This window comes from Leptosomus discolor, chromosome 2 (genome assembly GCF_034619465.1).
Source record: "Leptosomus discolor isolate bLepDis1 chromosome 2, bLepDis1.hap2, whole genome shotgun sequence".
NCBI lineage: Eukaryota > Metazoa > Chordata > Aves > Leptosomiformes > Leptosomidae > Leptosomus > Leptosomus discolor.
The window spans coordinates 35,347,481-35,375,343 of record NC_141392.1 but is presented as its reverse complement, the minus strand read 5'-3'; the positions used below and the strand labels follow the sequence as shown (position 1 = coordinate 35,375,343).

At 39.3% G+C, this 27,863-nt stretch overlaps 1 protein-coding gene across 11 annotated transcripts in view; it reads left to right on the top strand.

The window, feature by feature from the left end:
* EHBP1 (EH domain binding protein 1) overlaps positions 1–27,863 on the top strand; it is a 224,063-nt gene that overhangs the window by 178,412 nt on the left and 17,788 nt on the right. For 8 of the 11 annotated variants that reach the window (XM_086460878.1, XM_086460876.1, XM_086460875.1 and 5 more), the window contains 4 exons: positions 3,101–3,225; positions 5,891–6,029; positions 6,180–6,286; positions 8,982–9,105. In XM_086460878.1, coding sequence (XP_086317004.1) covers positions 3,101–3,225; positions 5,891–6,029; positions 6,180–6,286; positions 8,982–9,105 — 495 coding nt within the window. Of the gene's footprint in view, positions 1–3,097; positions 3,226–5,887; positions 6,030–6,179; positions 6,287–8,981; positions 9,106–27,863 lie in introns of all 11 variants that reach the window. The other 3 variants (XM_086460872.1, XM_086460868.1, XM_086460869.1) reach the window with 2 other exon arrangements.

Here is a 27,863-nt window from a genome sequence, read left to right as displayed (position 1 = left end):
ATCATATAAGTACTGATGTGCTTTCTGTCATAGCTTTATTCCTTTGTACCTTTTCAGGTCATTTAAACCCTAATGCTTATTCCTTTTGAATATTTTGCATTCATGTTTAGTTGAATTTTAAAATCAGCAGCAAAATCATTATTTCCAACAACAGCAGATATAAATGCCTCGTGCTGTTTGATGGGGAAGGGGACCTCAGGCCAGATTTGTAAAGCAGAGCCACCTGAAGTCACCCTGCCTGGATTGTCCCAGCAAAGCAAGGCGCTCTCTGCACTGACACTTGGCCCATCTGCTCAGTGAAGAAGAGCAAACCTGTGTCTCTGTTTCCCTGTAGGCTTGGTATCCCACTGGTTCCTTCCTGCGAACCGGTTCCTGTATTTATACCTTGTTGCTCCAGTGGGGACATGGAGGTATAAATTTGAACAGAGTTAGTCCTATTTACTTTACGAAGTTCAAGTTAATAGATTTTTAATAAGACATTTTAAAAACATTCATATTCTTATAGAAGTGCTTGTGTGACCATATCACATGCTGGTCAAGTAATAAGTCATAACAGTGTTATTTCCCCTGTCAAAAATGATCAAGTAAAACTGGAGTTCGGATGGTAAATATGATGATGAATATGTCAGGATCTTACAAGGGAGATGCTTATTTTAAAAGAAGCTAGATCTTCAAGGTCGCAAAGGCAATTGCCCATCAGTAAGGGACTGCTCTGCTTGCAGAGAGTTGCTGAAGCAGGTTGTTTGCTGTACAAGTCTGCCTGTTACCAGCAACCCTGGGGAGTGCCACGGGCCTCTTTGTGATGTGGTGTGCTTCTCTGCCAGGGCATTTCTGCTTCCTACAAGACAGCTCAAGCCCAGAGAAGTGTGGCAAGCACAGGACAGCATCGGGATAAAGGCAGTACTAGAGAGAACTTCTTACAGCATCCTCTGACTTGGTTCTGACCATGCCAGCTTGACCCAAGTGCTTAACCCATGATATATTAAATAGAAACACATCATTTAGTGTTTGCCCTTTGTAAAGTAAACCAACGACGTGTATGTAGCACTTTCTAGTCTTTGTTAAAGGCGAAAGATTTGAATCATGTTCTTTATTTTTTTTATTTGAAGATTTCCAGACAGATAAGAAAATACATGTAGTGTTTCTAGCATATGAATTAAGCTGATTTAAAGCAAAATCCTGTCAAATAATTTTCCAATAAATACTCGTTCGTTCTAGAAAACCGGTAGATGTATATTCCTGTCACATAGCCCCAGTGACTTACCAACGTTTATTTCTGTGGGCTTTTTCCTTGAGAGATACCTTCTCAGGGATACAAATGCATTACCCAATCCTTCCTCTCCACCATGGGAAGACATTCTAGAAAAAACCTGAGACATCATTTTGCAGTTCAGTTGCACAGTAGCCAGAGACAGACAAACGAATAAGGAAGGGAATGGGCAGTAGTACAGAAAGCAGTCTAATGCTGTGATAGAAATAAGTGTACACAGGTTTTGGTGGGATTCTGTGTTCAGAATTCCAGAATTTCAATTCATACCAAGTTCTAATGAAGTCTGAATCTCCTGGGAGCATCCAGATGCAAAGCTATTGAGGACAGATCACGTTTGGGATCATTATGACCATGTTAATTTGTCCCCTGCTGAATCTTAGTGTCTCCCATCTCTCCCAAAAAGAGAAAACATATTTTTTTTTATTTTTACTGCCAATTGTTTGGTTTAAATATTGCATCTGTCTGTATTTGTCAGCACTGCTACCCTAACGCTGCTGTGAATGTATCTGATAAAATGTGAACCTCTTATATCATAGTTATTACGTGATGTTTATGTATAAACCTACGAGAATGTGCATGTACTTACATGTGAGCCTCAATTAAGGACAACCTGACTGGGTGTGCCAAAGGAAAGGAAAACTATCCTTCATCATAACCCAACCCAGCCTGTTGCTGCTGGAGGCAGGCATCATTTGATTGCCAGCATGCCAAAAATATTTTGGCTAATATGAATCAGAGTGCTCCAAACCTTGGAAGGAGCTGCATGACAAAACAGTCGTGGCTTCACTTCCCACACCAGCTAGAAGTTACCAGCCTGCAGTGAAAAACTCAGGCTGTGCCTGTAGAAAAACATAGCAACTGCTTATTTCTCTGTGTTTGACCCAAGGCCCAGATGTACGTGCATAATGTACACAGGTGATGCTGCATTTGCTCTGTTTCAGGGACAATTTCTCGTGTGGTGCTGCATGTAGAGTATGTCTGGGGCCTTCTGCACCAGCGTTGTTCTGCTTTCCTCCCCAGGGTTAGCTCCATAGATCTGTGCTGTGGTTTGTTATTAACACCTTTCTCCTTATTATGTGTGTATGTATAGGTAACTGTGTGTGTAGGTGTGTTACAAATTCATATAGTCAATGGTCACTTACAGAATGAGCGTTATTGGGAGGTAAAAGTCTCCACTCTTATTTCTTTGGGTTCTGATCCAGGTTGCAAATCTGATGAAAAAAATTTTGGGGCTTCGGCAGACTTTGAATCTGTCCCTTCAATGCAGTTACAAAGTGTTTTGCGGCTCTTGCAGCATCAACGTATTCTGGAAATCACAGTGAAATATTACTAGAAAGCTGTCTCTTGTTACTGAAATTTTGACATTGAGAAGCTGTGCCAAGGAGCCTTAGGATGAATTAGTAGGTCATAAACTTGAGGGGTTATCAGTACTTAGAATATGTGATAAGTTGTTATATGTCATCTTAAAATAAATGGCTCATTAAGTGTGTTTTTAAACCAAAGTATAGGTGTGCACAGGCTGGGAGTAACTTAAAGTAAACATTGTCACTTTCTGTGTTTTTTTCATCTGCTGTCTTCAAGCACATTTACTTGCTCAGCTGAGTGCTACATATATTTTTTTTGAGAAAACTTAGGCATTATCTATGTACGTTACACAAATCTACACCAATCCAAATCATGAAGGAAATAATTTTCCTTCTAGTTTTTACTTTTTTAGTTTGAAACAGTAGCAAATGAATTAAATCTACCTTTTAAATTGCTACATTGTTGTAGCACTCTGCATTTAAATGCATCTCACTCTGTTGTATGTGGTATTTGCATATTTAGCAGAACAAAACAGTAAGTTGGTGGATTTGAAGCTGAAGAAGCTCCTAGAAGCTCAGCCACAGGTGGCAAATTCACTCTCCAGTGCTGCTCAGAAAGCTGTAACTGATAGCTCAGAGCAAGACATTAAGGTAAGTTTTGATTAATGCTTTTGTCTCAGTACCTGTGTGTTCCGATTTCAGGTTTGTACTTTGTGAGGAGGAAAATGATTTCTTATGAAATCCTTCACAGTAAGAAACACAGAAAATCTTCATGGCAGCGCAGTTGCATAGTTTGCAGTGCACCGGGGGTTTTCCTGTTGATTAAACAACACGTTTTCCTTTTTTTTTTTTTATGTCTTGATAGTTGTCATTGGCGTAACGCTAACAGATGTAAGCAGCATCTCTGCATCTCTCAATTCTGACTGCTCAGGTTGTCACTTAAATCAGAAATGCAGCACGGGCTCCATCCTGCTGCTGGTGCAATCAGCAGCGAGACTCTCTCCGACTTCAATGGGATCAGGCTTGGCTTCTCAGTGATTTGCTTCACTCCCAAGCCTGACCCTCTGTTTTTTCTCCATTACAATTAAGCTGTGGTTCACTTTAAAGACATACATACTTGGGTGCTTGACAATGAGTGCTTCTGAGAAAAATAGATGCGAGCATGCGGTGTATGCAGTCATTTTGCCTATTCTTAATGTTCACCACTTCAGCATAAACTGCACACTAATCAATTTTCCGTTTCATTTTCTTAATTAGACCCCTTGTGTTCTTACCATTATATTTTTTTTAAAATAGTCCCTGTATGTCATTAATATCCGTATGGCTCTGGGGCACTTCCAGTTGGGTATAACTTTTCACCCACCTGCAGTCTGGGGGGAAAGCACTGCTGACTGAAAGGATTTCCTTCCCCAGATACAGAGATGCTTTGAAGTCCCAAAACAATGACTTTCATTGCTTTTCCCTTACACTGTCGGTTCCTATAAATTGGTGATGAAAGTGTGTGGCAGCAGCAGAGGACTTTCGGTCTCTATCTTTGAACAAAAGGAAGCCTGGATCAAGTCTGATTTTTGCGTTCAATTTAGCTTTCTGCAGTGGATTTAATGCAAAATGAAGCTGGCCCAAGAATAGTACAATGGATTGAAAAGGCTAACTGAATTAGTGGGCTTAGAGGAATACATTTGTAAAGTGGCAGAAGTCCCCAGTCATAAAAAGGTTTCTTAAAATGGGATTTACTGGCTAATCACACTGATATTTTAGCATGTTGCCAGGCCTAAAAAATTAGTCATGTTTGTTTATTTTGGTAAAGACTCTGGTTTAGGCTGTCAGATGGTTGTTGTGCTAATAACAGGAAACCACCTTTTATTTAACCAGAATCATAACCACCCAATTAATGCAGCTGAAAAGTCATCCAGGGGATATGAGCAATACTTTTTGAAGCTAAATTCGGCAAATAACACACAGGCCACCTCTTGGAGTAATTTGGTATCACCTAACCTGGCGAAAATGGTATCTCTCTTTATAAAAAGTGAAGGAGTTGATTTTTTCTTTTTTTTCAAGGTACTCCCACAAAAGGTGCAACTTAACAGTTTATCTCTGTGTGTGTCTTTCCAAGGAAGAGTTGGTAAGCGGTATTATAAGGAATATATGGTGTCCATCTGTTCTCATGGAGCTCTTGGCATTGAGGTGGATTTGGTTTTTAATAAAATACAGTTTACACGTTTATAAATGAGGCATTCTGTGTTTGTGGAAAAGGATAAACTGTTACCTTCCCTTGGGGATTGTGTATCCCCGGCCTCCTTGAGGCTAGAGAATAGGCCATTGGAGAACTCCCTCATTACCAATTGTCTCAATGCAGAGGAAGGGCAAAGTCTTGGTAGCTTTTGATAACCAGTTTCAGCATTCAGCAGGCTTAGCTATTAGTCATGCATCTTAGCCTTTCCCTATTTACTTTCAAAACACTTAATAAAAATAATAAAAGATTAGGTATAAAATGAAATATTTGTTTGGTACACAGCACCTCGGTATCTGCAGTTTCCACACACTGCAGTGGCTCAGTCTTCTGGGATATTTCGTGTTGATAGAATCATTTGAATTTGTTACCAGTATTAACATAGGAAGCCCTGGAAAAGATAATTGTAGTTTCCTTAGCTGTAAAGGGCTTACTTACAAATCTGGCTTTGGAAAGTTATAGCTGATGAAATGCAGTTCAGTGGGGTAGTATTATAATCCTACCTTTTAGCCTTCATCCAGCATTAGTGGTTTATCTCAATGGGCATAAAATTAGAAACGAGTTCTTCTTGTCATACAAGTCTGTGGGACTACAGAAAACGACAGATTTCTTTACCGGGCAGGGAGACAGGCTAAAGGCAACACGCTTTTAAAATGATACAGATCATGTTCAGGGGTAGAGACGCTGCTACTTGGCAGCAGCACGCGCAGCGCTTGGCAAATCAAAGTTGCAAAGAAGTGATTTTTCATTTAAAATCGGCATTGCTGGCAAATGCCAGTCACAATGAATAGGTCTGGCTTTTAAGTAAGTAGAGTGTCCTGCAGGAGGGTGCCCACATAGCAAAAAGCCAGTTGTTGCCACCACATATTAAAGAAAACAAAAAAAAAAAAGAAAAGGAAACGTTAATCACTCTTCTCTTTTTTTTCGCAGCTGATACTTTCATCCTATATCAACCACAGCCCAAGTTGTGAAATCCTCTTTGCAAAAGCTGCGTCCTGTCCCCTCAGCGAAACGTACCTTTCGAATGCGCGTCTTCCCGTTTGTAAACAAAAGAAACTGTTGTGTGTCTGGTTTTTCCCCTAGCAGAATGGAACAGAGGAACATCGTGCTGAGCGGTTACAAAAAGCAGCAGAACGGTTTAGAAATCCCGTTGTGTTCAGCAAGGACTCTACCGTCAGAAAAACTCAGCTTCAGTCTTTCAGTCAATACGTGGAGAGCAGACCAGGTAGGAGAAAATATAAAACCTGTTTTCCCATCTTAAGATTTAATAATATTTAACAATAAATATATGAAAACCTGATAATGTAAGTCCACATTTCAATACATAAATATCAAGCTTTATAATAATTTTACATGTCTTTCCCCTTTTTTCAAGAGATGAAAAGGCAGAGATCAATACAGGAAGATACAAAGAGAGGAAATGAGGAGAAGGCTGCGATAACTGAGACTCAGAGGAAGCCATCAGAAGATGAAGTGCTTAATGTATATTAATTTTTTGTCTGGTTTCATGATTGCTGATAATTCCAAACTGTATGTGGAAATAGTGCCTTTATTTGTTAAAATGAGATGTTAGGTTTTTTTAGATGTCAATCTCCAGTGCATTCAAAGCAGAGTGAGAGGGGTGCACTGTTGAATTAGTCTGCAGTGTGGTGATAATTGTCAGATAAAAAAAATGAATTTTTCAGAGTTCCACAGCCCCAGTTTCCTTGAGACATTTCCATCAGGGCACTTCCCATAAAGAGATTCCAGTATTGATCTACCGGGAGGATTTTAATTATTACAATAGCAGATACCGCAGAGCTGCAGTTAGAGGGAAGAGTCACATGAGACCTGCTAGAATTTCTCAGCCAACCCATTTTGTTGGCTTGGGTTAATGGGTGTTCAACCTTTCCATTATCCAGATCAGCCGTGAATTACTAGCTGAATGATGTTTGCATTAATATAATATATATGGTAATTTCTTCACTTAATTAACGGGGAGGTTCAGCTCAGTAGGGGTATGGGCTGATCATGTGTAAAATTGATTTGTGAGGGAAATATTTGATAGACCACGGGGAGAAAGCTGGTTTTGATGGACAGCTGCGGGACAGAAGCAGGAAAAACAAGTTTTAACCTGAATTTTTTTGTCTGAAAACACAACACAGCCTTTGATGGTGGTTGTTTGTTGCTCTCCACAGTTTAGATAAACACATTTGTCGTTTTTGCTGAAGCAATCTAGAGCTGAGTAGCAATTTTGTACCACTGTCATATCTACACCAAAACATCGAACTTTTTATGAGCCAGAGTTATTTATAGCCCAGTTGTACTTTTGCAGAGCTGAAAAGGTCTGGCACAGTAAGTTCGTATTAGATATGCAGATGATACACATGAACTCTTGGGATATTTCAGGCTGGCACAGCATTTCTTTTCATCTTCTAATAACAATTGTTAACAATTATGCATGCTGACATTAGGAAAGTTTTCATACTATTTTCGATTAATTATAGTCGATGAAAGAGAAATATATTGCACATCACCTCAACTCCCCAGACTGATTTTTTTATTTTTTTTTTTTTTTTTCCCCTTCAGGGACTGCTCTCAGGGAGTATTTTTGTTGTTGTTTTTCTGGCTATACAACAGGTAGAAAAGGGTTTTCCACTAGAGCTGATACTGTTGGCTGTTGTGTAGGAAGAGAAGAACCAAATTAATGGGGGCATAATGTGCTTAAATTCAGGTACCCCAAAATTCAAGGTTCTGTGCTCATTGCTGGTCCTGGGAGCTCAGCCATGCCATTAGCCTTCATTTTGAATGTGTCTTTATTTGAAATAAGTGGTTATTAGACCTGTTGCCTGAATACAAAGCCGAATTGATGATTTTGTGGAAAAACAATTGAAAACATTTGGTGAAAATATCTGAGACCCTTACAAAGCAACAAGTTAGCCTCTAGTAGGGAAATAAGCCTCATCAAAAAAGCCTGTGCATTTTTGTGTTTCCAAAGGACAGTGATTTTAGTTGCATCCTTTATAGAGTGCAGATGAAACATGAAATTGTTGTGCCAGGGTTTTTTTTTTCCCCAGTTTCAGCCATTCTCCAAGGCTCTGGGGTAGGCATAGCAGGAAGAAGTGGAGTTACTCAGACGGAGTAATATTTTTTTTTTTTGCCTATCTTATGCAAAAATGTGCTTCAAGAATGACATTTCAGCATTGTATACAGCCTGTAGTAACTCGGTACAGCCAAAATACTGTGTGAAAGTCATTGCGCCACATAAGAATAACTGGGAGGTACTAAGTGACTGTTCTTGGGCTCCTAGTGAGACAGCCAAACTGCTTTGGAAATATTTGGAGATTTGTGTGGTCATCTGCAGGGCAATGCTGAGAAGTTATAGGGTATAAGAGGCAGACTTGACTCATTAGTGTTTCCCCAGCTTTCTTGTTAAGGTTCAATCCAATTTATCAATGTGGCATCCCAGGGCCGCCTCCTGGCTGGGTGTGAGCCAGTGCAGAGGCAGGACAGCTTGAGTTGGTCCCCGTGCACCTGAGCATCTGCCCGGTGCCATTTGTCACCACTCCTTAGGATAAGGATCCCAGTTAGAGTAATTAGCGGTATTTTTACAGATCACCGTGTAGCAGGGCAATTGTCTGCAGTCAGAGGAACCCAGAGAGGCATGATAGCCCAGACTGGTGAGCCTTGGTGTTACAGTTGACCCAGAGGAGCTAAACAAGCCAGGTAGCTTGTTTCAGGTTTGGTTTTCATCTCAAAAGCCCACTTTTTAATTGTCATTAGAGACTCTTGTGCTAGTTCTTCTAGCCCCTAAAGTTAGCATTTTAAAATTGAATAAGACCTGAAAAGAGTAGAAATGGCATGTTAAATAGTGCTTTATTTGGATTACATTTCCTTTCATTATGCTTTGTTACAGCAGCTTTTATGTACTTAGAAATAAATTACAGGAATTTCAAAAAGCCAGACAGGTAGTAAAAAACTGCAAAATCAAATGTTCCCTAAAGAAAAACCAAGGCATTTTAATAAACAAATAAGGACATTTGGCAAAATTGTAAAGTTTATTAAATGTAAGTGTTAGCTTTTTGGTAGCGAGCATGATATTTGGTTGTTTAGGTAAGTGCCTTACTAAGTGTTTGTGGAAAGGAAAAATGCAACTTACAAGTGATGTTTTTTTCTTCTTGTTTGTTCTCTTTAACAGAAAGGGTTCAAAGACACCAGTCAGTATGTTGTAGGAGAATTGGCAGCACTAGAGAATGAGCAAAAGCAAATTGACACCCGTGCCGCGCTGGTGGAGAAGCGCCTTCGCTATCTCATGGACACAGGTACGGTGCCCAATTACACTGTAAACAGTTTTGGCAAATTGAGCGTTCACAAACTCTTATAGAGTTTTGGAAGTGTGAATCTTTGAAGCCTGAATGTTCAGCAAAACTGCCTTGAAAATAAAAAGGCTGCGATTTGCAGCCACCTCTCTGGGCCCTGGTGATAAGAGTGCCTTCATGGGAAGTGATAACTTGCCCTGATACCGTGTGAGCCAGCACTATTGAACAGTGTGCTCATCCATGCAGAGTTGGAATACACATCTGTGCCTCATTGATATGCCACTGCTTAAAAAAAAAAAAAAAAAAAAAAAAAAGAAAAAAGAAAAAAAAGTAAGATCTTCACTGTTCTACTGATTCAGTGGGAAAAAAAAAAAGATTTGGCCAGCTAAAGCCATGTACTGCATGAAACAGAGCACAGTACATGGGGGAAGGCTCCATTGACTACATCACTGAAATTTGAGAATACTATCTGGTTACTGATCCTCCACAATTATTTTATTTATTTATTTTCAAGAGAGTGAGGTTTTAAAAGTCTGTAATACTTGGCATTGTGGGTGCCGTTGAGAGGATTAAAGTATATGGGCGATTTTTTGTTAAAAGCATGATGGTTTTGACTTCCGCAATGAATGTTAGATAGGTATCAAGTGCTGATGGTCATCAAAGATGGCGTGGTTTGACCGCACCAGTCGGAAGCAATTGGTGGTTTGATATTTCAAAAATAAATAATATCATAGGTCCAAAAAGTGTTCTTCCTGTCCCTTGGGGAAAAAAGTTAGTTGGTCCAAATTATTGAAATTACTTTGTGGAGAAATTGTCTTTTTAAGTTATAGGTATATCTGATGTTATAAACTTGAAGACTTTAATTGAAATAACAGATTTTAGAGTAGATTTGAATGCTGGGTTATGTGTTGAAATACAGATGATTAGACTTCATTTAGAAGTTCAGTACTTTGAAGTGAGCTTGCCACATGCATCCAAATATTAGGGTGGGTTTTTAAATGTGTTTACTTTCTCATGTGCTCAGGTGGTTTGACTTTTTAAAATAGTTTTGCAAAAATGTGTAACTCAGAAACTATTTCCATCCTGGATGAATGCTTGTTTAGTAGGACTTCTACCTGTTACGGTCTTTTGAAGTACTCTTTCAAGTGCATTACATGACCTTTAGTTATTTAGCTAGAGAAAATGTGTGTATATTATCCTGCACTTTCTTGTGTACTTTGTTATATTTGTAAAACGTATGTTCTGCACAAAAGAGACAGTACAATTTTTCACAAGTCTTATATGAACTCCAAATACCGCCTGTAGATATATATGAAAACATAAGCATAGCACTTGGGGATTTTTAAAACTCTAATAACCGTGTTATTATTTATGTAATTTATTCCATTTTAAAAGAGATTTCTTACATTTCTTGTGTTTTTTTAATTTATTGTGTTTTGAAGTATGACAAAAGTTGCTGTATTCTTCGTGCCATACGCACAATGAGATGACGTTTCTTTTAAGTATCCTGCATAAAATGGGGAGTCTGGCATACAGCTAGAGTGGCTTATACAGCGTAGCTGTAAGGGTTGTAACAGGAATACTAATGAATACCCGTCGCTTCTTTTCCTGGTGATAAGGGGACAAGTGATGCAGCCGTAACAAAAAAGTTTCTTTTATAATCTTGATCATTTCCTGAGCATTCAGGATCTAACTTAAAACAAATGATTTGACAAGTCCTTGATAAAGATCCTATTTATGTTCTCAGCTTAAAAAACATGATTTAGAAGAAAACATGTGAAAAGTGGACTTTCTTACCTATAGTTAACTTTATAGCCTTGAAAGCAGGGATTCTCAAACTTCTCTAACTGTGGTTCACATCTTAACAGAGAGCCTATCTCATGTACCACCTCCCTTGCCAATCAATATCCCATTTGTCATCAGACAACATCCCTGTAGCAGTGACTGCAATTGCTTACACAGAGAAGTAGTATTAGGAGGGTTTGGTTGGGGGTTTTTTAGCAGTCCTTAATGTGATATGGTAGCGGAAAAAAAATCTGAACATCTCTTTTTGCTGTGCCTTTAAAACGCTGTTGTGTCAGCTCTGTTTCTTCACCCCGTGTGCAGTTCTCTTCCACCAGCTCCTTGTCTGCCTCGCTTTCCTGCAGGCTCTTCTCCTGCCTGCTCCTTCTCTCTCCCTCTCTGGTAGCTACTGCCGTTGCTTCAGAGGGCCTACTGTATGTCATCTCATCAGTGTCTCTCTTTGCCAGGATGGCACTTGTTTTTCTCCTCTACCTCTCTTCAGGAAATAATTCCTAATACAGACAAATAATCAGCTTGTGCCTCTGTCTTAGTCCCAGCTTCTTCTGTAAGGGTCTGGGCTGCTTCATCTGAATGTCTGACTGTCTGAGAGAGAAATCTGGAAACAAAAAAAAAAAGATGAGTCAACACCATATGACCTGCCAGCTTGCTACAGGCCACCAAGTGATCTGTAAAGCCAAGTTTGAAGGAAGAAAGTAACCACGGCCTGATAGCTAGAAAAGCCCTGAAGGGCTGTTGATGATGATCTCAGGGTTTTGCAAATCTCCCCTAAGTGTTGGTACATACCGAAAAGATGAGAAACATGAAATGCTGCCAAGTCTCAGAGGTGTGCTGAAAAGTCTTTTGATATTTGTTTTTTCTGGTAGTGCAGGCTTTAGGAACCAGGAGGTCACATGGGCAAGCGTAGCTGGAAGAAAGATCCTGAAAACAAAACATGAAGGACACAAAACAAGTTTGTTTTGTAATTAACCTTCTCTTTTAAGCACATCTCTTAATTTTGTACTGCTCGGGGTTGTAACACTGGGGAGCCTCAGGCAAGTAAGAGTCTCTGCTGACCTTATTCCTCGACAGCTGAATCAGGGTGCTGTGTTTGTACAACTGTATGGGGAAGGGCTTTCGCTGAAATGTCCTAACAAATGTTTGCGGGATGATTGTCCCCATCAACGTAGCAGCACATTTTGTATTGGGGTTTCCAGCTTTGTTTCCATATGTGCCAACACCATACAAGATAAATGAAACAGCTGAGAGACTCACATCATGGCTCAGTTATTGCCTTGAAATTAAATTTGAGAAGAAGGTAGAGCACCGTCTGCTCGTCCCGTTGTGTCTGCTGGGGACTGGAGCGTCTTTTCCTTCTCCAGTGTGCTTGGCCCTGTTCTTTATTAGACTTTTACTAGGAAGAAAGTGCTCTCTCTTCCTTCTCATCATCCTCCAGCACAAAACCGTGAGTGTTTTTTTTTCCAGTGGGGGACTCTTTGCCACCTGGCAGCTCTTCATCCTCTGCATTTGAGAGTTCTTTTTGCGGCTCAGCCAGGAGGGATTGTTTCAGGCTGCAGCTTGAATATGTGTTCTGGCTATGTTCATTTCACAGGAGACTTTTGTCTCCTGCTCTTGTGTGTCAAGGCATTAAAACAGGTGGGAATTTCCTTACTATGGGCTAGTGGTAAGACCAGAAGGACATAGTGACTAACCCCTGGACAGTGTGGGCTTTGGTAAATGTGGAAGAATTCATACCTTTCACCAAAAGAGAAGCATCTGTAAGTATAGGCAATATATGGTTTTGGTTAGATTCCAGCTCATGGCACTGTTTGACTTCATTGAGACACTCTGCTTACATTTTAGTGAAAGTTTCTGGCATTTAAAATAAAAGTTTGAAAATGCCACCCTAGCTTTACTAGGGTGACAGTGGTTGTGGGTAGCTGCAAGGAGTGGATCCTGGAGGTTCTTTATGCCCCACTCCCTGTCTGCCATGGACCAGGAGGGGAGGAGTCCCCAGTATGACGCTCTCTAGTCCTATCCCTAGGATGCAACCTGGGTTGTGGAGGGATCCCTTTCACTGCTGCCCTTGCATCTTTTAGGAAAAGGGCACCTAATGGATATGGGGCCGTAGGAAGAGAGCCCAGGTCCTCGCCTGCATATGCATTGCCATTTTCCAGCCCTGCAAGACAGCCTTTTTGGTTGGGGAAGCCAAGTTTCTGGCTCTTGGCCAAAGAGGAGCTGATATTTTCAAAGTTCGTCAACCAGGCAAGGACTTTGGAACTGGCTGAAGCTTTGCATTTTCAGTGCCAGCTGCTCATGATTTGACTAAAACCACTTTTCAAAGTTGTGTGAAAAAATAAAAGTTATTAAAATTCCCGGGTTGCTGGTTTCCATTTGAATCTGAATAGTCACACTTTTATTAATATCCAGTAATTTATGTCACTGGTGGCATAACCTCAGTCTTTGGTTGTTGCACTTAAAATGAAAATGTAATCTCACCTTGTTCCAGGGAAATGTAGTTTGCATTGTACATTGCAAAACTGTGAGGGGAATCAGTGCTTCAGTGCCTTGAATTCTGTAGAATAAGCTTATGGCACGTTTGCTATCGCTGTCTAGATGTACATAAGAGTTACCTATACAGGAGGGGTTTTACACCATGTAAAATACACTGTCACAAAAAATTCGGTGGGTGCAAGTGTTTAGAGAAAACACAGCACAGAGGTTCAAGTAAGAGGAATAAGTGGTATGATTGAGTATAAAAATCATATAATCTAATACCATTGATTTCCCTTCTTCCTCGATTATAATGGCTTGACATTAAACGACAAGAGGGGTAGGATTTAGGATTGTCTTACTTTCTTCAGGATGGTACTTACCCATGTTGTGCCTTACCTGTTAGTGGATAAAGTAGTTTCGTCTCTACTTCTGATAGTGTCTTTCTCTGTTGCGAATTCTTCTGTCATTGTATTTTAAGGTGTCTATCATCTTGATATCCAAGTGCCAATTAAAATGCAGAGTTATCACATAATACAATTAAAATAAAAACCAAAGAAGCCTAGTTTACAAATCTCTAATCTAAATTTAGTTCTTTTTTGGTCACTATTTCTTCACTAATTGCAAAAATGACTATTTGAAAAAAAAAAAATTGCAGCTGTCAGATATTTTGTTATCTGACCACAAGGTATGAAGTGTTTTAATTGTTTTTCTGATTAACTGCAAGCTCCCAAACTCAACTAGAAGCATATTTGTATTTTCCATATGAAATCCTGTACCTTACCAGTGGATGAGCATGTTTGTGGTACTGTATAAGGATTAATGAAATATAAAAAAAAAAACCCAAACAAACAAAAAAAAACCAACCAAAACCCAAACCCCACAAAAACCTCTGCTGCTGCTGATTGACCACTGATGGTAAATGTAATTGAATTAGCAGTGCACTAAAATAAATGTAGACAAAATAAATATAGACTAGAAAATCTTGTGAAAGCGTCTGTAGTGTTTTATATTAATAGGCATACAGAATTCTTCACATTTTTTATTACGTTGTCCCTAGATGAATTCAAAGTAATTGGGGTGGTTAATTTTATTTACACAGAGCCGTTCACAGCGCATTAAATAATAGAGATAATTGAACAAGAATTGTCAAGTGTGTACTGATATCAGACATATTACAGAAGGGAATGTGCATAAAACTTCATTTCTATGCAGCCATTGTTTATGGTAATTAAGTACACAGATTTATCCCTTGGTTGCCTTCCAAGCTTATGGCAACTGCTATTGTTGTGCTCCATTAATATGTAATCAGGAAATAGTTTAATTTTCTAATCTGCAGTTTGAGAATTCACTTTCTAACAACTCTTAATTACTGCATTGCCCTAATGATGCTCATGGTTAGGAAAACTGAACCAATAAACTCCATGGAAGAAGCCAGAGGGGATTATACTTCCAGAGGTGGTGCTTACTTAATAAACTTGTTATGCCTTCACCAGAGGGAGCTCAGTGTCCTTCAAAAGCAACTAATTTTATATTTCAGAGTTGTACATACCCACGGTACGAAGAGTTAATGTACGGTGTGCGGCGGGGGTGGCTGTAAATTTGATTCACTAGAGAACCAGATAAGCGATACTATCACCATTTTGGTATTTTTCCTATTGTATGCTAATTGTAGAGTTTAATTGCACAGGAAATAATGCAGGTGGTTTAATCTATTGTTTTAAACTGTCCTCATGGGTTTGTTTTTGTCAAGTTTGTTTTCTTTCATTAGCCCCATTACCTAAATGCAGTATCGTAAAATCTTGCCTGGGCAGATAAGCTGTCTATATTGACAGTTATCTTATATTTGCTGTTTCCAGGGTGAATCTTAAACACTAAAGGGTTTTTTTTAAATCATTTCCATTCTCCACTGGCCCATCATTCACCTTGATTGTGTTTTTCATGCTGCTGCTTTACCTAGTACAACTCTTAATGACAACATGGAAGTTATTTTGGGTTTGTGATGCTGCTCTAAGATGAGAATCAAGCCGCTGAGATCTTGCAGTCTATCTGTGCTGACCCTGCCCAGAAGCGTCTCCTCCTCTAAATGAGAAGATCCAAAAAAGGAGAGTTAAAGTCTGCTGAGATTTACCGTCGCTGTAGCCTCTGGTACACCTTGGTGGTTCCCCTTCATGCAGGTTCCCCTTAGTGCAGGTAGTCCGTGGGGTGGATCTTGACAAGCTCTGCCTTCTTAATGGCAATTCCTGTGGCTTGAGAGTCTTCTACACTTGTTTTTCTTCTGGGTTTGGGGTGTTGGGTTTTTTTTTCCAACTCCTACCCAATTTCAACACCACAGGTGCTCAAAGTGGGGCAGGATTGCCATCTCCCAGCCACCATGTCACCCCTCCTTTTTCAGTGCATAAGCTTCCTTGTCAATAGGAGTAATTACACAGTGAACCAAACAACAAACATTAGAAACTCTGTAAACACATATGTTGTGTCACTGCAAATTAACTCTTACCAATGGAAAAAGCAGCATACGCTTTGTTGCCACATGTGAAAGGAAAGTCACATGTATTAATTAGTTAGCGTTTTACATGGCTTTGAAGATAGAAAGGACTGAGGTTTATAAGAGGGAAACATTTGAATTTATTAATAGAAAAGGAAAAAGGTTGAGCTAAAAAGGTACAGGCACAAAAAGAGGGTTTAAATAGTTAATTTGGTCTCTTGCAATAGAATGAAATTTTCACTACTTATATTAAATCTCATCCCAGGATGAATTCGTATCTTGCCATAATATTTTTTACTGTCCTTTAGCATTGGTTAGTGTCAGGGCACTAAAACTTGGGTCCTGGGAAACATGGTTTTTGTTTTAGAGGTGTAAAATAATATGGATATATGCAAAATATATTAAAGGGATAGCATTTCTGTATTATACACATTAGTGTATGGACATATATGCTATGTTTTATTTCAATAGCAGTCCAGGGCACATATACAATGGTATGTTACAGTCCTTACGTACGTATTTAATTAAACCATACAAGTTGTCTAGCATCAGATAATCAAAATTAACGTATATTTCTGCTTGTCTGGCTGCATACTATTTGAAGGCTAAAATGCGCCATTTCTTTATATCAGAGCACATATACAAAAGAGAGGGGAGACAAAAGGCGTCAGGCCATTAGGTAGCCAAGAGCCTGGGCTGCTGGTGTCAGGACCGCAGCTTCCCTCTATCTCCCTCCTTATCTTCAGCATAGTCAACAGCTGTGGTGAGCCTGTGCCTTACAGCTATATTATCCAGAAGCCAGGTCTAGAATATATTTTTTTCTTGGGCGGCAGCAGTATCTGGCTGGTTCTTTGGACAGCTTCAGGGCTGGCTGACTGACACCGTTGTTAACCACACTCGTGGCTGTGAAACTGGTTTTTGGATCCATCTCAGGGTCAGGTTGCCAGTAAACTGTCTAGGTTACTTTGTGTTTCAGGATGCTTTTTTTTTTTTTTCCTCCTTTCTTTCTCTCACCTATTTGAATCATGAAAAATGCTGTAAGGCTAACAGACTAAGTCTCCATACCTATTGCTTGTGATTATAATGCATAAGGGTGGCTTGTTTTGGATATTCCTGTGTCTGCTGTATTGCCTCAAAGGATAGGTCATCGACTGATTAGTAACGTCTTTGCATAATTTCCCCTTGTGAACTCATTCAAGAGTGAATTTTCTACCTATGCTGTTGCATTAAAATCTGCATAGAAAGACAAAAAGAACTTCTACCAGAACAAGCCGTTATGCCCAGAGAAAAAGCTTGCATTCACGGGCCTGAAAATGGAAGCAAATAGATAAATACATGCGTGTCGTCAGGATTTGTTTTTCCTGCTGTAGACAAAAACAAAGGTGCAGATGAGATTCTCTGCTCCGTTCAGTTACAGCGTCTTAGCTCAGGCTTTCTTGGGCCTCTCGTTCACAACTCTACTTGCAGAAATGGCCTTTAGTTTTTAACCTGTGAGGTGTGTTTGTCTGTTAGTTTTCCACCAAGTAGAAGTATGAAATATAGAGGTGGCATTCAAAAATGTTGCAGCAAAGTCCATGCATTCAGAAAAATACATTTTTCATTACTTGTGGGATGACTCGGAAATACTGCTGTAACCCAGACTGCTAACGGAGACATGAAGTGCCAAATCCTGAGATGGCAGAAGAGGAGGTAGCTTGCTTGAAATAAATAAAATTATCTTAGTTTTAGAGCAGGAGGAGATCTAATCTTGAACTCCCTGTTTTCATTCATAACCACAGCTTCCAAGCTGAAGCACATGGGGCAGAGGGCTTTTGTACGGAATGGTAATGTACAGGCTGAGCGCAGACCTTCAATGGTGGCTTTTTTGCAATTGCCATAGATTGCCTTCTAATAAATGTACTGCACCTGTACAGGCAGCTTTCTCTTAGGGAATGGGTATCTTAAAATAGACCCATATAGCTCTACAGTACACACCTCCGTCAGGTTAGTGATAGTAAGCATTCGAAAGTAGTATCTGTGCCCCCTGGTTTCCCTACACCCAAAATGTTTCACCTTTGCAAATTTAAATATTATTTCTACTTGGAAGTCAAACTGCTCATCATCACCCTAGTTTGACTAAAGATTTAAGCTGAAGTACGTGAGCAGCATAGAATACATTTCTTGCTCAGAAACACAAACAGCTAGCCAGGCTCTAAGTATATTATCAGGCAAGTTCTTTCAGAAACGTATTGCTAAAGAAGCTTAACATTAATTATTGTAACTTTGGGAAGATTACATCCACACTAGCCTTGTAAGAAGCAGCATACACTTCTTGACCTCCAATGCTAGAGCTTTAAGACACAAGAATGGCATTTTACCAACTTTAATGGGATAACCAGTATTAATCTTTCAGCAGTAAGGGAAGAAAAAGTGTTTAGAGTATAATACCCTTCTGAGTTCTGATAGAGGCTGCCTGTTGTGTGTGCTGCAATCATAATTCATTTGTTTCTCTCTCTTGTTTTGGTTTTGTTTTCTTAATTATTTAAGGAGAAAATCGTAATAGATTTATTTTTTTTAACTAACCAATTTACATATTGGCTTCTAGCCCCAGCCGTTCTTTCTGTCTGAATGCCAACTTTTTTATGTGGTCTCTGTTCTTAAAATTCCTTGCCAGCAATATTTGTGAAAGCTCTGCTGTACATCTAGTAAAGAAAAGCACGAGAAGTTGCAATTGCCAAGTTGCAGACCTTCCAAAATTAATGGATTTCCTTCACTTCAGTTGAATAAACGGTCTGCAAAGTAGAGAGAAAAAGATGTACAGGTTGAATGAGAGCTAATATTCCCCTATCGTAGTCGGACTACTTGGGAAACACTGTAGTGCCTGGCTGTGCTGAGGTTAGTTATTTACCGTTCATAAATATGGAGTAAAAGTTATAGTTTCTCAAGGCATTCTTAATTAAAAATTACATTGGTACTGATGCGTGTTTCATAGAATCCATAATGATCTGCTCCCAAATAAAGAAAATGCAGCAGGATTTCAAGCACATCTCTATTTACATAGTTCAGCACATGAGATTGCTGGATTATGATTAATTTTAATAGCTACATTAAAAAATACATCTAACATCATTCTTAATTAGAATAATCTCTAAAGCCAGTTAAATGTTTCAGAAGACAAACAGTTTAATTAGCTAACCTACAGAGGCTCCCCTCCCCCCAAATGTGCAGTAGTCAGGCTTGGTGTTAGCCTTTCAAGCAGTCTTAAACAATCGGATGAAAAGGGATTTTAGGAAGATTAGAGGACGGGATGCTTTAGACGTTGTCCGTTAATCATGAGATATGCACCATCTACAAAGTTTCATAAAGAAATGAGAATTTAAATAAAATTTACTTTGGTTATCTAGTTAGCATGAATTACAAGCTATAACATCCAGTGATAAGACTATTTAATAAATGTATTCTTTTAATTGTCGATATGAGCAAAAGTACATGCTGGGGTGTAGTAGCAAGTGATATACCAGATTAACATTCTGAAAGGGACAATGCTTTTTTTCCCCAGAAACCAGGCCTTTGTTGAACTATCCCAGGGTGCCACTAGAATTTTTTTTTTTTTTAAGGGATTCAAACTAAAACTTCAAATAGAATTGTTAGAGTTGGATCTTCATTTTCTCTCCTACCCATCTTCAAAGAATTCTGAAAAAGATCTGGGGTAGGTTTGTTAGCTTGGCTTCTTTTTACTTTTTTTCTTAATTTAAGAAAGATTACTCTTGGGGCTTAGTGCTTTTTTTAATTTGTTCAGGTCTAACTTTTTTTTTTTGAGACGTCACGAAGGCTAAACAATTTATACCTCCCTCCCCTTCTGTGTTTTCTGCTTGATTTCTACTTAGTTTAGAATTAAGAGCTTTTTCTGTATCTGAAAAAGTCTACTGAGAGGGAATAGGTACTTCCAAAGCTTTCCTCTGAATGACCTAAAGAAATATTCATTCCTTATTTTTCCTGGAAAATTTGTCATTCTTTTTATTCTTGAAGCCAAGAAATTTATATTTCTCACCTAAATTAGTCGCAGCAGCAGCATCAAAATGTCTCTGTCCTAGATTGAGATGGTCTTATTTTAAATACCGTGCTTTCAGTCCCTGTCTACACACCCTGGGGGAAACTTTACCTGTGCTGAGAAGCAAAGGCCGGGCTTTTAAAGAGGAGACACTGACCCTTATCTAGCCTTTAACATGAGCAAAGAATTCACTGTTGCCTTTAACTCCTTCCGCACAAGGCTCAAGACGGCTGAATTTGTGACAAACAGATTCAGGGTGTGGCAAGCCCCTTGGGAAAATGCAAATGTTAGCAAATCACCTCTTTTAACATGGAGCAGGAAGGCTGAAGTCAAATGTCATACCTTACCAAGTGGTGCTCAGGAAGGTGTATGCATGCGTTGGGGCACCCCTTTGATTTTCCACTCTAGAACAAGATGTAAAAACTCAAGGTGGGGGGGAGGGGGAAAAAAAAAATCAGGAAAAAAGCGACAATTCTGGATATCTACAAGTTGGCTGATGTGACCCTGTGCCACCTACCAGTGTGCTGGCTGTGACCCAGCGATGTGATACTCCAACAAGCTGAAAGAGCTGGCTGTCTCCGCTTTCTTTTGACCTCCCAAGGCAGCTGCCTCGTATGGACCAAATGGCATGGAAGAAGAATATCTGCCTCACACCTGCTTTCTCCAAACCGCCTGCCACAATGCCAACGTGCCCACCAGGCTCCCCTGGGAGGCAATCCCATCCCTGGCCCCCTCTCCATGGAATACCAGGACAGGATAGTTAAGATAGTTTTCTTTTCTTCAAAACATCATTAGGATTGAAAAAAATGAATCTCTTGCTTGCACATTTTGCATAAATACATGGTAAGTTATCAATTGATGTTCAGATAGCTTAATTGAGTTTGAGGGGGGGAAAGGTCATTTAATTGGTCTATTGAAATGTTAACAGAAACAGATATGGCAAGGAATAGACTTTAATGGCTGCAGTGTGGCACTGATGTCTGCATTCACTTGCAAAATTGTTAATTAGGGCACTTTGGTAGTTCATTTGCTCTTGTATTGATGTGCTTAGGCCAATGAGAGAAAATGGGCTTGTATATGGTATTTACACGGGGCAGCAGAGGCTTACCATACAGCAATAAGGAAAATAAAGTGTAAATCAGAACTGGTTATTATTTGTGCCAGTGTCTTCATTAACATGCTTCCACTTACCCAATTCAACTTCTAGTGGCCAGTGTATTTTTGTCTGTGATTAAGTTTGGTATATTTGGCTTCATTATTTTTGTTGTTGTAGTAGTGGACTTAAATTATGCTATAATGTGGGGTTTTTTTTAAAAAAAATGTTATGTATACAAAGCTTTTTAAACTAGATTAAAACAGACTACTGCAAAACAAGGAATTAGATATCTGTGTTCGTTGAGCCCCTAGAAGGAGTTGCTATCTCCTTAAATGCATACCAAAAGAATATATTGAGTTGCAATTCCTGGCCCACAGTCATCAGTGCCAGTGAAATTACAAAACCAGTCCTTAGTATATACTTTAGGTCCATCATGCCTCTCTCACAGAACACAAACCTTTAAGGTATTGGCATTTTGTTTGTGAGAGTGGACGAAATTGCACTAAGCATCCACCAGCATTTTTGGGGGTGGTAATTGCAGGGATTAATCCTGGTGCTGTTTGTTAATAGACTTGCTGGATGCAAAGTTTTATATTTGAATTGGCTGCAAGAAGGCTGTATTGTGTGCAGTATATAATAATACGTTATACCCTAGGTACTCTTTGTAAACAGAGGCAGCCAGAAAAAAAAAAAAAAAAAAAAAAGAAAAACCAAGTAGCTATGAATCATCACTTTTGGAACAGGGATCCTGTTGTCCTACCAGAACAGGAAGAGGCTATGAGAGAAGATGACATTTTGTGGCAAATAAAGTGCTAATCTTAACAGCTCCTAAATGAAAAGGCCTTTTTGTTCGTTAGATGTATTGTAATTTCGCATTTGGGCGCTGTGTCTGCCAGTTGTTCCAGCGTTCAGGGCTTTGGGTCCGTAGTTTATGACGGAGCGTTTCTTTTAAGCTCCAGGCGTTCCTGTAGTGAGAGTTGACATCAGCTTCATTTACTCGTATGTATTTGTGAAAGTACTTACGTGAAGATCACAAATATGCGCAGCGCAGCTATCTAGTTCTGCAAGTTTAATCCGAGTCCCAGAAAGTTTCATTGTGGCCTTATGCAAATGTATTTACATAGGAATGGGTCTTGGGTCCTTTAAGAAGGCAACAAAGTTGGAAGACTGAGGCCAACAAATAAATGAAAGTTTCTCTAAATCCATTGGATAATAGAGGCAGTGTTAAGGCTAACCACAGTGTTGAACTAAACAGAGGGATTACTCCTGGGTTTTGCATCAGTTGTTTTCTGCCGGGTGGCCTCACTTGTCAAAAAAAAAAAAAAAAAAAAAAGTTTAACGGGCGAACATTCACATGGCACATTGAGAAAAGAAGTATGCTTAAATCCATCAAAGCTCAGAAATCAGTCATTAATTTATTCTAACCTCCAATTGTTGGTCATTTGTGAAACATCTGGCCTTTAAGTCATAGGAACCTAAACATAAGTACAATGTGAGTTGTTCTGAAGATGGGAGTGGGGTGCAGCGGGGGTGTTGTGGTAGCATGCGTACGTGAGCGCGGGTGCACGTATGTGTGTGTATTGCATAGGCTGCAACTGCCACTTAATTTCAGAGACTTTGAAACATATTAAAATGAATCCTTCAGTTAATTTACTGTCGAAATTAGATTATTGTTCATTTGCATCTTGGAAAAGTTCTGCCATTCAAAAGAGTCTCTTTCTTCATGGTGAGTTAACAGTTAGATATTTAGCAATCTTGCAGCTTGCTAGTCAGAAATAGTTTCTAATGAAGTTGAAATTTGAGATAGAAAATGTATAAAAGCTTTCAGGAAAGACATACCCTATTTTCCATATGGCTAAGTAATTGTTATAATATTTGTTTTAAAGCTGGACTTAGACACTCCTGACTGCCCTCTAATTTGATATCGCGGGTCCTGGTGATTCTTCTGGAGGAAACTTTCGTAGTAGAATGCAGTGAAGGAGATAAATAATTTTGCAGCTATAAGCACATTGCAAAGTATAGAAAATAATTCAGTTGCCTTTACTGTCGTGTGGATAACAGTCTCCAGGTTATTTGCTTATGCTGGGAGTTGGAACCTGAGTGAAAAGGAACTGAGTGATTAAAAGCAGATTTGAAATAAAAGTGGCATCTCGGAGCTGGCAAAATTCTGCCTTTTGTTAAGCTTAAAATAACACCTGCTATTTAATTCTCAGGGCTGGGTGGTTATTTCTAGTTGGGGAAGGAATATAGTTCTTCATGTATAGCTTAACCATTGCAACATCTCCTGTGATGAAATTTCATGTATTTCACATGGGCACAGAGTGAAATTAGATTTTAAATATGACTTAAGATACGTCAGTCCACATGGCTGTGGGGGTATCAAGGTGCTTTCTGTCTTCAGATGCTTACCTCCTTGTACTTTTGTTTTGTTTTGCTTTAAAGACCAGTGTTCCCTTTTTGGCCTGACCATTTGCTTTTCTTGATCAGCAGAGACAGGCTGCAGGTCTTAGTCTGTTTTGATGATACTAATAATGATGCTATCCAAGCACATGACAAAAAGAAAGAATTTTGAAGGTTTTCTATAAAGTGTCTTTTTCTCTTAATATTTGTTTATCCTTTCCCCCTTGCTAAGTAAATAAATCTTCAGTCCCCACTCCATTGTAAAATTCACTGTATCAAAATCTAGACCATTGTAACTCCTTTCAAGCCAGGCTTTATCCTTTCCTACTAAAGAGATATCTGCGATTTTGGCAGCATGACACACATTATATTAAAAAAATCCAGTGAGTAAATTATATTTGGATTCCTAGCATTTGTTTGTCCCTGCCCTAGTGTGGTTAGAATTTAAGAGACGTGAATGTAGAGCGCTTGTGAATCCATGGGCGCTCACGTGTTGCTCAGTGCGTGTACGCCTGTGCACATATGCATGACCCACCACACACTATGTTAAAAAGTCACGTTTCAACTTTGTTAAAGCCCTCGTTTCCAAAGCGCTGATGTCCAAAGTATTGGTAGGATAGTGGAGATGAGAGGGGGAAAAAAAAAAAAGCTCTTTAAACAGCTTGTGAAATGTAATGTTTAAAACGGTTCTTTGAGAACATGCGGATTATGGTTTGCGTAGTGACTCTTTCCAGCTCTGGGAAATGAGCTGTTGACATTCTTTTGGGTCATCATCCGAGATAGGAGGGCAGCCACAAGGATTTAGCAGATAAATTCATCCAAAAAGACCTTTATCCATTTCATTGCAACTTGGAAACATTCATGTCGAATAGCAGCATTAATGTAGCCCTTTTAGCCCTTCAAAGTGAGCCTTATGTTTTAGGAAAAAAAAAATAATAAAAAAATAAATCAAATGACCACAGTAATAACTTCTTTAGGTCTTCTAAGAGGTAATTCATTATTTACATAATTCTGGCGCATATAAACCCGTCTTTCCTTCAACAGACTCTGAAATAGAATTGGGAATCTTATATGGTGAAAGAGTTTCTTTTGAATTCTAATCAACTGGATCTGTTTCAAATTCATTTCTAGTTTATTGTAAACAGTGGAATTTAAATTAATTTCTTCTTATCTTGTCTTTTGAAGAAAACTAGCAACATGTTTAAAAGAGGGGTTTTTTTAAAATACAGCTCAGAGTTTATTTTATTTGGGGTTTTTTGTTCTTTGGGGTTTTTTTAACTTTATAAACCAGGTGTCAGGCAGGATCGGTTTTAACAGCCAGACAACAATTATGCATTAGCATAGGTGATTATGAAATAAATAGAAGAAAAAAAAACAACCCACCACTTTTTGACTTGAACTCAAATGATACTATATAGGCTGAATGTGCAGGCAAGGTTCCCACAATGCACTGTGAAAACCTAGGCTAACAACCACCCCGCTGCGTTGAAAACCCCCAAAAAAGACAAAAGCACAATGAAATAGAAAGCTTACCACCAGTAGCTTTCAAAACGACAAACTAGGCAAACTATACATCTCCACCACTCCAATTTTGTCAGAATGCTAATGAGCTTGCTCTGATCTTTACTCGGCTTCCCGTGTTTTCTACATCTTCAAGGACCACATGGCGCTAGCAAAATAAAGACAACTAAATGAGAATTTCGAATGCTTTTTGTGTTAGGACCTGGTGCCTTTCAGTTGACGCGCTCGTTGAATATTCTCAACTTAAAAGCGTACAACAGGGGGCTGGGTATGAACTTTTTAGCAGGGGTAAATTTGTACAAAAGTAAATGAGTGTGATGAGGAAAATATGAGAAAAATTTCTGATTAATTTCCACTCTATAATATCAATGACACCTTCAGCCCCTCTCATACTCCTCTAACAAGAGATGCTGATAAAAGATGAATGATTCTGTGTTGTTCACAGTGAATGTTTAGTGGTTTTTTAATAGCGGCATTCTACATAAAAGGCACCAGGAAGTACTCTGCATTAGCAGTTGAGATCACTAGTTAATAGGATGATGTCTTTTAGCTTTTGTCACAAGATTATTAGAAAGGATGGGTTTCTGTTCTCATCCCGGCATACTTTGGAGTGCTTGTTGAGTACAAGTGCTAAAATACAGGTTTCTTGGTATTGTTTCACATGCAAAGTAAAAGCCCTTTTAATGTAACACCTTTTACTTTTTTTTTTTTTTAACCAGATGATTTTTGTCATTGATCTCTTATCTGCCCCCTTTAGCTGTATTAATCACTTGGAGTGGTCTGCTTCTCAATGGGGGCTTGATGATGTATATGTGTATAGATTCACTATCAAAAATAAATCCCTTATATGCTCTGCACCTTCACAAACCTGATTGTTGAGCTGTATTTACCAGTCTGTATTATACTGTCTTGAATGCTTCTTACTGGGGTTGGCCAGTCTGCGATACAAATTTGTGCTGGAGGAGGGGGAGGGGTAAGCTAGGAGGAGGCATCCAACTCCCTAAGCCAAGTTTTGCCTTTTAAAAACAATTCTCTTTGGAATTTTCAAAAGTAAATGCAGATTTGTATTCACCAGTGTCAGGGCTTGGGGAGGAAAATTATGAATGTTCAGTTTTGCCTGAGACATGAACTCCGTTTAAAAATTTTTTTTGTCACCGTCTTCAGGCTCACTAGCAACCAATGTGAAAAATATCTGTGCATATACGTAAGAAGAAAGTTGTAGCTAGATGGGGAAATCATCACGGTCTCTCCATATTTTCATCTCTTATGTAAATCAGAAAGAATGCGTTAATAACACCATAGTTTTTATAGCAGTTTGCCAGACATACTTTCCATATACACCAGTGTTTTGCTTAGCTCAGCATGATCAGTCTCAGGTGAACTGAAAACTTGCCAAACTACGAGATGGTAGAGAGTTGTCCAACCATATTGTGAAAGACAGCGATGCCCATGCTGAAGCAAAGCAAGAGAAAGGATGGTGTAACAGCAGCAGTTCTGGCAAGGTAGAAAGATTAAAAGTATTGCTGAAAACAACATCTTTACCATCAACCTTTTTACAATTAGCATAAAAAGTGAGTGAAAGCATTTCAGAAAGTTCTGAATATGTGAATGATGTGTATGTGATGCTGCTTTGAGTTTTTGCTGGTGCCAGTTTGTGAGCATTCCCTGTTGGAAAATCTTAACAATTCGGAGGCTAGAAGGATATTACTAATAGTAGTTTATGTTGGACAGAAGAAAAGGTTTTTGACGCGAGCACAAGAGTTAGTGATTTTTATTGTAACATGATAACAGTTCACAAAACTATGCATTGGTCGTTAACTGCCTTTTTTGAAGCAAAGCAATATTACAAAGCACTTGATGAGATGCTTCTCTCTTCAGTGTTGGGGATTGTTAACTTGCTGCCAGGGTTATGGTAATGGGAGTTTTGGCAACTGCCAAAACCCTGGGTGAAAGAAGTGCAATGACTTTATGAGCAAGGTCTCGTTTACAATACGGTAACTGTGCTTCTACGTTGCATCCAACTGTGACTTGACTGACCTGAAGCACGCAGAGCTCTATAGAAATGCCTGCTGGTACTGAATCCATGCAGTGCAAAACTATTCATTAAAATTTGTTAATGCAAATAAACTGGCACACTAGTAAGCTATTTTTCTGACACGAGTCTTCAGGGTCCAGATCTTTCATACACAAATTTCTGCACAGCTATTGGTTTTGTAGTTGCCAGAATCATGCGTTTTATGAGCAACTGAGAACTTCTTGAGTTCTTGAGGTTTGTCAACCTTTCTCCAATTTCCCTTCTGTCGTGTTGCCTCCACAGTCTCTTGCTGGCAAACTCTTTCCTCTCCAATTTCCATTACCTCCCATCAGCAGTTCGTTCCTATGAGGCAATCTTGACCTGCTTTTGGTAAAGGAAGACCGTCTGGCCATGCTTTTCCAAATACCCAGCATTTCTGCAGCTGAGGAGCTCCCACAGAATGAACACACCATGCCAAACCTCCAGAGTTCACAGTTCTGACTCTCTAATTCACCACATCTCTTCAGTCTTAGATCTGGGTGTTGTTAGGCACAAGTTCCCAGGAGGAGGCCTTTCCAAGATCAGATGTGAGCAATGTGCGTGTTCAGCCTTCCCAAGCCAAAATCATTAAAGCAGCTCAGCACCAACAATGACCGTATTTATTTTTTTCTCAAAGTAACATAGAATTGTGATTGACTGAAAGGACTGAATGATAAGTCGGCCTCCTCTCATGCACATCCCTGGCTTGTAGCCTCATCGTTGCCTCAAAAGAACCTGTTGACAAAGTACTTGAGGCCAACTTGAAGAAGAGAGCCCGAGTGCAGTGCTGCCCACGTAGCAGGAGGCTACTCTGGGAGAGCCCTAGGTGCTATGAATAGGCTTGCGAGCCTTCCAAAAGTCTTGCAAGACCCAACAGACACTTGCTTCTTTTAATTGGTTT